This window comes from Lactuca sativa, chromosome 7, assembly GCF_002870075.4.
Source record: "Lactuca sativa cultivar Salinas chromosome 7, Lsat_Salinas_v11, whole genome shotgun sequence".
NCBI lineage: Eukaryota > Viridiplantae > Streptophyta > Magnoliopsida > Asterales > Asteraceae > Lactuca > Lactuca sativa.
The window spans coordinates 5,806,822-5,818,603 of NC_056629.2; the positions used below are offsets into that span (position 1 = coordinate 5,806,822).

The 11,782-nt window shown below is 30.5% G+C and overlaps 1 protein-coding gene across 2 annotated transcripts; it reads right to left on the bottom strand.

Annotated features, from left to right (window-relative positions):
• Window positions 1–1,794: 1,794 nt before the first annotated feature.
• LOC111902690 (acyl-CoA hydrolase 2) lies at window positions 1,795–5,961 on the bottom strand. Of its 2 annotated transcripts, XM_023898511.2 has the most exons (18): window positions 5,831–5,961; window positions 5,636–5,728; window positions 5,095–5,165; window positions 4,935–5,016; window positions 4,801–4,838; window positions 4,554–4,679; window positions 4,359–4,436; window positions 4,137–4,224; window positions 3,874–3,912; window positions 3,660–3,772; window positions 3,505–3,567; window positions 3,371–3,426; window positions 3,172–3,267; window positions 3,002–3,058; window positions 2,592–2,693; window positions 2,374–2,422; window positions 2,175–2,243; window positions 1,795–2,085 (listed from the first exon to the last, which is right to left on the bottom strand). In XM_023898511.2, the coding sequence occupies exons 1-18, from the start codon at window positions 5,850–5,852 to the stop codon at window positions 1,996–1,998; spliced, it is 1,332 nt and encodes a 443-aa protein (XP_023754279.1). In that variant the 5' UTR covers window positions 5,853–5,961; the 3' UTR covers window positions 1,795–1,995. The 2 variants fall into 2 exon arrangements, with proteins under 2 accessions (XP_023754279.1, XP_023754280.1); XM_023898512.2 differs by lacking the exon at window positions 3,874–3,912.
• Window positions 5,962–11,782: the final 5,821 nt, after the last annotated feature.

The window sequence follows — 11,782 nt, forward strand, 5'->3', positions numbered from 1 at the left end:
TCGGCGAGTCCAGCCTCCAGAATGCAAAAAATCGAATTTTTTTTTTTTAGTTACAACAAGCATCAATACAATAGAAACCAATCATGGCTCTGATACCACTGATGGGTTTTGGTCATAAGACATCCTATGTGCTCATACAAACCCTAAAGCTCGGATCTAGGTTTCTCTATTGTACATACTTTGAATCCAAGACTTGAACCCTAATTCTAGCATATGGAAATCAGAATTCACATGTAAATAGGTTTAAGAACATACCTTGATTGTTATGTAGCAATAACAATCCAATTCCTCCTTGAATTGACCTTGAAAAGCTAAGAGTCACAAGTGTCACTCCTCTAATGGCTTACAAACACCATAAGCAAGTGGAGAAGGTATAAGGAGAGAGGAGGGAGGTTAGAATTCGTATTTGGGACCTCTTGGGAAGGGATACACGAATTCATAACCCTAGGGGTGTTTATATAGGTGTAGAGATAGGGTTTCAGTCATTATCCTTATCTAGTTGATTATCCATTAAGCAACCAATAAGATAATCCTTGAATCCTTATCATACTCGAATTCTAAGGCTTTCCAACCTTAAATTCGTTCACCATACTTATAAGATAATCCTTACCTTATTTTGTAACTATCACATAATTACAAATCAGCCCCTCAAGTTTAATTAATTACATTTGATCACAAAATTAATTCTCAATTAATTATTGACCAATATTAATTAAACAAATATGATTTCTCCTTTAATATATTATCCTTATAACATATTAATAAATCATATTATCCTCTCTTTCTATTTATTTCTCCAATCAAGTTGCTTTGGTGAAGGCAACCCAAAAGGACCATGCACCATCGGGTCAAGTACATACCAAAATAGTTATGGACTTAGACACTAATCCAACAGTAAACTTGTCATGAACAAACACCTTGTTTTGGAGAGTAAATTTGAAGTCTTATCTTTTTCTAAGGTTGCGTTTAGTTAAGGAAAAACAATGTTCATTTTCTGTTTTTTGTTTACCCTTTTCAGTTTTTGTTTTTCGTTTTCAGTTTTCATTGGAGGGGGTGTTTGTGGTAGGTGTGTGGGGAGGGGGTGTTTGTGGGGGTGTGGGTGGAGGTAGGTGTGTGTGTGTGTTTGTAGGGGTGAGCTTGGGAGTAGATGGGTGTGGGTAGATAGGGGTGTTAAGGTGGGGGTAGTTAGAGGTGGGAGTGAGTGTGTTTATATTTTAAAAAAATTTTGGAATTAGAAAAATGTGAAAAACAATGATTATTGATTTTTCAAAAATTTCCAACTTCTCTGTAATTTTAGAAAACGGAAATTTTTTATTTTCCATGAAAAATTTAGAAAAATAGACGAAATAAACGCGCTTTCAAAATTCTCATTTTTCTTGAATTTTTTTCCAGAAAACGACCCATTTTTCCGCAACTAAACGCACCCTAAGGGTGCGTTTGGTTGTGAAAAACTGTTTGCATTTTCTATGAAATTTTCTTTAGAAAATAAGGTGTTTTCATTTTCAATTTTCAATGAAAACGCGTTTGGTTGGAACTGGTGGAGTTTTCATTTTCCATCTTAGAAATTTGGAAAACTGTAAAAATCACTTTTCTAATTTGCATAGAATTTGGAAAACTAAAAATTTTAATTTTCTTAGAAAACTTTGAAAAACTGAACGAACCAAACTCGTTTTCAAAATTTCCGTTTTTCTTGGAAAATTTTCTACAACCAAACGCACTCTAAAAGTTTCATATTTAGAAAACCATTGTGTATGCAAGCTATGTAAAATGCTTTGAATGAAGACTTATTGAAAGTTGTGACAAATGATGGTATATTTAAACAATATTTTCAGCTTCAACATATTTATTAACGTATGCTTATTTACAACATTGATCCCTCGACAATGCACGTAACATGTAGATGAGCCTAAACTTTGTGAATTGTGATTTTTATCACGGATTCCAATAGAGAAAAAATAATCATGATTGATACAACAGCTTGTTTAGAGGACTTAATTATAGCTTGGATGCAGCAGTAGCAGAAATAGAGCTTTGTGTGTTTATTATTTTCCTAACAACTCCCACCTGCATTGCGGACAATACAAGCTACAAGCAACACCATAAATTAAAATTACCATAATTAATAACAATTTGGTAGCATTATTTACAAGAGTAAAGTACGTTGCTATTGTTACCTCTCCCTTTCTATTGAACATTTGACCACGTGAAAAGCCTCTTGCATTGTAAGCAGTAGGACTATCAATCTGTGTAGTGGTGAATTAAAAAAACAATACCATTTTCCAAATGTGTAAATGATGATAAATAATTAATTAATAATGTGCACATTAATTAAGTAGCACCTTTATTCTACAAAAAAAAAATAGTGATATTTACCACGTATAGTAACCACTCATCAGCTCTAAAATCCCTATGAAACCACATCCTGAAAAAAAAAAAAAAGTAGAAGTTATTTTACTTGAAATAGGGGACCAAAAAGATAACAAAAAACTCAAATAAGGACCAAAATTTGCAAGAGAAAACTTTTTGGAAGAAAAAAAAATAATCAGCTATACTGAGGGATCAAAAGTGTAAATGATGTATTATTGACTTACGAATGGTCGAGACTAATAGAAGATGGAAGCATGCCCTCTCTGCGGTGTGGATTTAGACTGATTTGAATGAATAGCAGATCCGAGTAGTATGCCCCTACACACCTGTTTATTTGCAAGCTTTCTTATTTTTACCAAAAATAGAAACTTTTTTCAATGTGGGCCCTTGTGTGAAACTTTCATATCGATTTGAAAAAAGGTTCCAATTTGGGACTAAATACGGTGAAAGTCAGAAAGCACATGGGCCATTATGTAATTTACATTAAAGATAATTCGAAGATGCCTACAAAACTCCTATGTTCATTTTCAGGAACATAACATAACACGTCAATCTCTCATATGTGGAAAAGACGTAAATGCCCTCCGCACCATCATATTATCAAAAAAGTGATTGGAGTGAAAGAGTCTCTCACCTATGCAAAGCCTGGTCATCTGGAAGTCTACCTTTTGCTCTCAACCAGTAACTCACACTGCAATACATTTTAGTTTTACATACAATACAACTAAAGAATTAGTCATTTTTTAAAATTAAAAAAATAATAATTATAAAATAATTAGTGTAATAAATATAAGTAGAAACAACCTTGCAGGGCGTGTAGTGTGGCGGGTATAAATGTTAGGATCCAAAGGCCTGATTTCTGTAGGCCATGGGACAAAAGTTGGAGTGGAAACTTGGCTCCTGTTGTTGATCCATTTCTCCATTATTAACAAGTAAGAAAAGGGAACATTAAATTATGTGTGAAAAAGACGTCAATGCCCTCATCATCAAAAAACAATCTCACCTGAGATGATGACGTGAAAGCTTAACACCCTCTTCTAATCCATTCTTTGGCAAAAGCTGCAACCATATGATTTTTTATTATTATTAAAAAAAACAAAAAAATAATCCAAAAAAAAAAAAAGAGTATTTGGTTACCTCTTCAGGGTCAGGCACAGAAGGCATTGTTGGTTCTTGGTGATCAAAACCTTCTTCTCCCCTCTGTCATAAAAAGAACAACAATCAATACATACATACATACATACATGAAAGAAAAGTGAGAAATGATGAGTTATTAATATTATGTTTCATACATGAAAGGAAGCAATCAAAAAGAAGACAATTCGCTCTTTCTGTACTGCATTCACCCTCCTTGTAGCAAGATTATGCACATCATGTACCCGATCAACTTCATATATAATTGGAACTGCAAATCATCAAGGTAGCATATTTGTCTCATAAATATTATGAAAATAAAAGGGTTAAATGCAATGTACTTCCATTGATTTGTTTAGTATAACATCCTACTTTCATTTCTTCCTTTTCCAGCATTATACTTTAGAAACTCTGCACCCAGTTATAGCAATATCATTCATATACAAAGAAAACTGCACTGTCATAAATCGGTAGAATTTTCAAAGTACAATGCCTCAATAAGAAATTTTTTGGAAGAACGATACTGTAAAGGTACAAAGAAATTAAAATAGAATGCGATAATACACAAATATATAAAGGTACATTGCTATTTCTTGCTGTTGTTTACGTATTAAGTTACATAGAAACCGACTTACCATTTACATCCCCTGGAAGAAGGAAGTGAGCATGAAAGCTATGTAAAATCTTAAGAAAATGAACCGTTTTTGATGCTGCAGCCAATGCCTGAATATTATTGATCATAAGAACATATATAGAAGAATATTAAAGAAGCTGTATAATCAATCATATTTATCATAATCACCAAAAACTGTGTGTAATGCTAGCAGATCCAAATAGAAACACAGAGATATTCATACCTGTCCCATAAACTGGCCTCCATACACTTTAGCAGATTTTGGAGCTCCTTTTAAGGTGACTCCTCTGAATGTGTTCACCTTCACAAATAAATAAACAAATAAACTTCATAAAGACTTGATAACTTGAACATAAAGCCAAAAGAAATTGTTCAGAAAACAAAGAAATCATGCAAGTTTTCTAAATACGTTACATACATCCAGTGGGTCCAAGGACAATATGTGTTCCACAGGTGCCCATGTCTCAAGGTTCATATCTGCACTCCAAATTGATTTTGGATTCATCAAGTCACTATATTTGTAGGGTAGCATTAAGTAGGTCAGCTGTAAATAACCATAGTGAAAGTGTTAAGCTTCTTGTAGATGTGAGAATGTTCCATGCCAGATTAGCATGTCATATACAAAATTACTTACAAGTTACAATGAAGTAAAGCATATCACTTACCTTAGTCAAAGCAATCACATCTTGACCACCACATTCACCTGCAAAATAGCCGCCCTATGCTTTAAATATGCCAAAAAAAAAGTCATTAATCTATACACAATCAAGAAAATAGACTATATTAAATAGTCTCTCACTTTGGGTGAAGTAATCAAACTTTTTCCACTCGAAAACTTGAGAATCATGGTTACTTTCAGGAAATTGACTGGAGACTTCCACCTGCAAAAGTAATGTGTGATCATCAATTGACTAACCTTTAAATTAATTGTCCAGGATTTAAAAAAAAAAAAAAATTACCACGCCCTCCCAAATAAAGTAAGTTCCACCCCCAGATTCCCCTTCTTCTTTGAACACATAGTCTCCAGAATCTTCAAAATAAAGCATCCATGGAATCATACATTGTGTCAAAACGTGATAACTAGTGGAAAAGTAGTCTACAGTCTACTCCATTCTCAAAAGTCAAAGTGAACCTTATTGTGGAAGTAGTGGATTAAATCTTCAACATATAGTAAAAAGGGCACTTAAACCTTCCATTATTTCAACACTAACTGAAACACATTCAAAAAAATCCATTGTTCTAAAAAAACCTACAAGTTTGACTTTTCATACCAAACCTAGAAAGCCCGGTTTCGAATTAATTGCAAGTTCTATACAAACACCTATTAGAGATTTTAATCTAGCTACCAATTTTTCTCACAAACTTCAAATTTATATCGAATGTACAGCTTAGAATTACTCATAACATCCAAATCAAAGCTTAATATAACAAAATTTACACTAGAATCAAACAATAAAAACAAAATCTGCTAAATTCGAAATTATAGATTGAGAAAATTACTATGATGTTTAACGATAACGTGTTGAGCAATTTTCCTAATAGACGAGCTCGGAAGTCTCTGAAGCGCGGGCACGTCCCCTAGAAACTCGATCACTTGATTCAGAAACGCAAATTAGCAGACACAAAGTCAAATTTCAGGATATAGATACATATATTGGTAAATATGAGGAATTTGGGTTTACTCATTGGATATACCTGCTTCTGCTTCAGAATCCATTTTTGAGATGTCAAAGAAGCTCGGAGTAGCAGGCTTTGTGCTTGTCGTATAATATATAGTTATATACGATGAGTGAAAGGGGAACCAGTGGGAGAGTGGGGTAGGTGTACAGTAACGATTACTATTTTGGTTTATTTAAATATATATATATATATATATATATATATATATATATATATATATATATATATATATATATATATATATATATATATATATATATATATATATAGGTGTACAGTAACGATTACTATTTTGGTTTATTTATATATATATATATATATATGTAGGTGTACAGTAACGATTACTATTTTGGTTTATTTAAATATATATATATATATATATATATATTTTCATTTAAATATCTTTATAACTTTTATATTTAATAGTATGGTCAAAATCATATTCATTATCACGTCATTCTTTACAACACATTAGCCTGATGGGAGTGGGCTCGATATTAGGGTTGGCAACCTTGGTAAACACCGGGCCGAGACCGAGGCATGCCAAGCTCGGCTCGGCAACTCAGCGGGGTTTTACCGATGAGAGAGTAACATTCGATTAACATTTTCCTTTTTCTTTTATCATTTACTCAAATTCTTTTTTTTCAAAAAATATCATCTTTTCAAAAAAAAAAAAAAAAAAAAAACTCATTTTCAAAAGTATACCTTTTTTCTTCAAAATTTTAAATTTTAAACCTTCAATCTTTAACTAAAAATATCATCATCCTTATTTATTCTTTACTCCATTCAAATCTTTTTAATTCAATTCTCCTAACTTTTTTTATTTTTCATCTTCTTCAAAACCTCATCGCTAATGACTCATGTGGTTCGTGTTTGGTCCCTAAAGAAGAGATGTTATTAGTTCGTTCATGTGTTGATATAACTGAAGACCCAATTCACATTAACCTCCCGACGACAACCTTTTGGAAGAGAGTCACCGTAAAATACAACCACAAAGTTCCGATGCCTCAAGGTAAAGAAGAAATCTACTCCAAATGGAGGCATGCAAACGCACTTGCAACTCAGTTTAAGAATGTGTTTCGTAGGATGATTCATGAAGCTGAAAATGGTGAAAATGAAAATATTTTGCTAAAGAATGCTTGTGAGTCAGTCCCTAAATTTTGCTCAAATTTAAACTCGTTGGTTTTTAATTTAAGTTTTTATTTCAAGTGTGTTATGTTTTTTTTAAAATATAAGTGTCTATTAGTTTAATTTCAAGTGTGTTTTGTTTTTTAAATGTAAGTGTGTGATGATTTTGAAGACAATGAAATTTAAGTTTTTATTAAAATACTTTATTTATATTTGATTTCTTTATATAAAATAAATATTAAAAAAAAAGTAACATGGCAAGCATGACAAACCGTATCATGTAAGTGTCAAGTTTTTATTGTTGTGTGACACATCTGACGTAACGTCTACGTTGACCGTGATAAATATGACATCACTCTCTCTAATCTTATAACAAATACATATTTATATGCACAACATAAAGCATATATCTGTCACATAAAGTGAGTGAGACTATAGAATCATCACTTCAAAAAATACCAATATATTCATAGGTAGAGCCTATATCAAGTGTGAAATATGGAATAAAATTTTCAAAAAATACAAATAAGTTTTATAATTTCACACTTTAAACCATTTTTATATAAAATAATCTATAACTCCCTAAAGTTTTGTCATTTTATTTGATTTGGTTTGTAAATTAACTTTCGTTAAAAGGGTAATCTATAAATTTTGAAAAAGCGGTAGGTTTTTTTTTTAACAATTTTTGTTTGTTTAAATCAAAAAACCATCAAACTTATGAAACTTTTATGAAATTAACCCAGAAAAAAACCTATGGCCTTTCCAACTTTCCTGAATAACCAATGTCGTTAGTGGTATCGTTATTTCAATATATATATATATATATATATATATATATATATATATATATGGGAAAAATGAATATACCCTTAAGGATATATAAGCTTAGGTACCCAAACTCATCATATTACGTCATTTTGTTTGATATATTCATTATAATGTTCTTAAACTTCAACCTCTAACTTTATTTACTTTCAAGATTTTCGAAATTTCACTATTATCTTCCTCTTACATCACATCTTTTTGTTGAATACCTACTAGGCTATATATATATATATATATATATATATATATATATATATATATATATATATATATATATATATATATATATATATATATATATATATATTATAGTTGAAAATAATAAAAATTATGTAAAAGGAAGATAAATGTGAAATTTATAAAAATCTTGAAAGTAAATCTAATTAGAAGTTGAATTATAAGAACATTGGACAATTATAATGTATATATATGATACAAAACGACGTAGCATGAGAGTTTGAGTACCTAAGCTTATATATATATATATATATATATATATATATATATATATATATATATATATATATATATATATATATATATATAACATCAAAAACGATTTATAGGATGTTTGGTATGTGAGGATATTTCGATTTTGAGATGGTAAAGGCCATTGATGATATGCAGATGATAATCTTAGATAAAAGATAAAACATATGGTTTATATGAGGTTAGGCATTGGAGGTTTTAATCACCCACTTCTGGTCAACCTTATTGCCCCTAAAGGAATGTCGAGAAACTAAAATGAAAATGGTAATGGTTACATGTGAAAAGTTCGAGATACATAAAATAAAAAGGTAATGGTTGTATCTGCGATTAGATAAGGAGGCGCGATAATGATCAGGGTCGGTCTAAGGATATATGGGGCCTTGGGCAAAAAAAGCAAAAAGGGCCCCTTAGGTCACCGGTCCAAGCATATATGTTGTCGTGTCGTGTCGTGTTTGTGTTTGTGTTAGAAATTCGACACGATAATAGCATGTAATGTCGTGTTCGTGTCGTGTTCATGTTCAAAAGTCATGTATATTTAGTAACATTTTATGTTATTTTATGGTTATTTTCATCGTGTTCTTCGTGTTAAATTTACTTTTTTACAAAACTTATGCATGACATTATGCAAATAGTTACTTTTTGTTATTTTTGTCGTTCCATCTCTACCGGTTAAACAACATATTGTAAAAATTTCATTGAAATAAATCTCCTATTAAATTCTTAACTATTAAAAATCTTTCATTTTTTGATTACGTTGCAGGGTTACGAGGAAGGATAAATCGGGCAGGTCACTTGACTCCGGATGGAGCTTTCACGTGGAGTAAATGGATTCCCAACAAGGTGAATTGCTTTGTATGGCGAGCAAGGATTGATCGAATCCCGTCAGCATGTGCTCTTATACGGCGGGGAGTTAAGATTCAAGACGAAACATGTAGTGTATGTATTTCAGGAAGTGAAACAGCAGATCATATGTTGGTCACTTGTCCTTTTGCAATTGCAATTTGGAACGGGATATGGAATTGGTGTGAAATCATACCCCCTCAACTGTCTAATGTCAAGGAGATTTTAAATTTCGTAGCCATGTGTGGGAAACCCCAAACAAAGAAGAGAACAATAAATTCAATCATCTTCGGAACATTATGGGGAATGTGGAAAGCAAGGAATGATAGAGTTTTCAACTCAAAGTTTATACCTCCGGAATTGGTGTTTAAAGGTGTTAGATGCATGGTCTATACTTGGATTAAATTTAGGCATGGAAAATGAAATTTTGTATGGGAGATCTGGAAAAATTTACCGATCTCTTCTATGTAATTTAGATTGTAATTCGGATCTCACTAGTTCCTTTCTAGTGAGTGTTTTTTTAATAAAAATTGTCGGTTCCAAAAAAAACATATATTTTTATTGATTAGTATACTAAATTTAACATATATGAAATCATTGATTAGGTTGTTGTTTAAAATAATAAAAGAAGATGAAGACTTCAAATGAGACTCTTCAAAAAAAAAAAGCAAGGTTTATTTTTTAACAGTAAAGTGTAAAACAAATATAAACGATTTGCATATAAAAATAATAATGAGAACAAAAAAAAGTCTCACATTTGTGAATTCAACGAACTATAATGTTTATGAACTTTATTAGTTTGTCAACTGCAGTAGCATTTTAGTGGTATTACTTTTATATAATTAATATATTAAATGAAAACCTTCTCTAAATATTATTAAAAGAGAATCATTAATTCATCAATCAATCAATCAGGGCCTTTGATTGTTTTTCAATCCTATATTTTCCACCATTAGATCAAATTGATGATGTCATCTTGACTAAACTTTTGGTCAAACATCATTTTTGTAACTTACATTCTTAACTTACAGTCATAATCCCTAATTTTTTTGGGATTGAAATCAACAATCATTTCCGTTTTCTAATAGTCTCAATCCTTTCCAGTTTTTAATTGATGTGCTATAAGGAAAGAGTTTATTCCAAATCTATTTTTGTATAGTGCATTTATTCCATCCACAATTATATGAAAAATTTATTTTTTACCTAATTTAAACCTTTCTAAAATTCAATTTCTCAATCTCTTTATATATATATATATATATATATATATATATATATATATATATATATATATATATATATATATATATATATATAATTACAACTACACATCTATCGTTATTTTCCTTTTTAAATTCTACTTTAATTCTTTATAAAAATAAGCATGCAAGATGCATCGTTTTTGTAACTTACATTCTTAACTTACAGTCATAATCCCTGATTTTTGGGATTGAAATTGACCCTGATTTTTTGGAATTTAAATCTACAATCCTTTATGTTTTCTAATAGTTTCAATCCTTTCCATTTTTAATCGAGTGCTATAAGGAAAGAGTTTATTCGAAATCTATTTTTGTATAGTGCATTTATTACATCCATAATTGTATGCATGATTTATTTTTTACTTAATTTAAACTTTTCTAATATTCAATTCCTCAATCTCCTTTTATCACTAGAATTACAAATACACATATATTGTTATTTGACAAATTTCGTCTCCAATTATAACGATTGCTTCTTTGGAAGGGTTTTAACCATAAGTTTGGGCTTCTTTTACTGCTCTTCTTCGTATGTTCATCGTTTACGCCTCAATAGATAGCACAACCGGTGAGTTTATTTTTTTATTTTTATTTAATTATTTATTTTTTTTACTTTCTTTGCATATCTTCTTTTTCTTTTGTGAACTATAAAATCTATATTATATGTCTATGTGTCTTTCCTATTTAGTCAATTTCATCCCAGATACATGTTGGTGGGTGTTCAATCTTCAAAACTTTATAATCTTCAATGTTGGCAGATGCTTAATCTTTATTTTCCTTCTTAAATTCTACTTTCATTCTTTATAAAAAGAAACATGCAATTGTCTATTCATTGAGTTACACCTTGCACAAATGATTGAATTACATCTCATCATATGAAGTTGCTTCAAATTGCCATTGAAATTTCATTTGATTAAATGTTTTGTACCTTGTAATAAGAAAATGAGAAGAAGGATACGGGAGTTGATGATTGTGAAAATGCATACAAGGTGTTTGATTGAATGTATGAGTGAAATTATACTCACATACATGAACAAATGAACATTCAATTCACTTTTTATGAAATTTGGTCTATGTTTGAATTTTTCTGATGAAATTTATTTATTCCTAACACTTTAAATTTTATACAAATACTTGAATATGCTAAAATGTGTTTACTGGTATAGCTTATATTTATCGAAAATGTAATATGCATACGTGGCTATTGGAACACACCCAAAACAATTGATTTATTAAAAGAACAAGTTGTTGAATGGTTTAAGGATCAAATACAAAGTATCGACATCTTTAATTTGACATATACCCTTTATTTTCCTCAAAGATAACGTAAATTATCATGTGGTGAAAGCAATTTGTGGTTGCTTGGAGTAAAAAACCAACTCATTACACGTAATAGTGAGCCAAATAAATATGGTAATCAAGAATAATT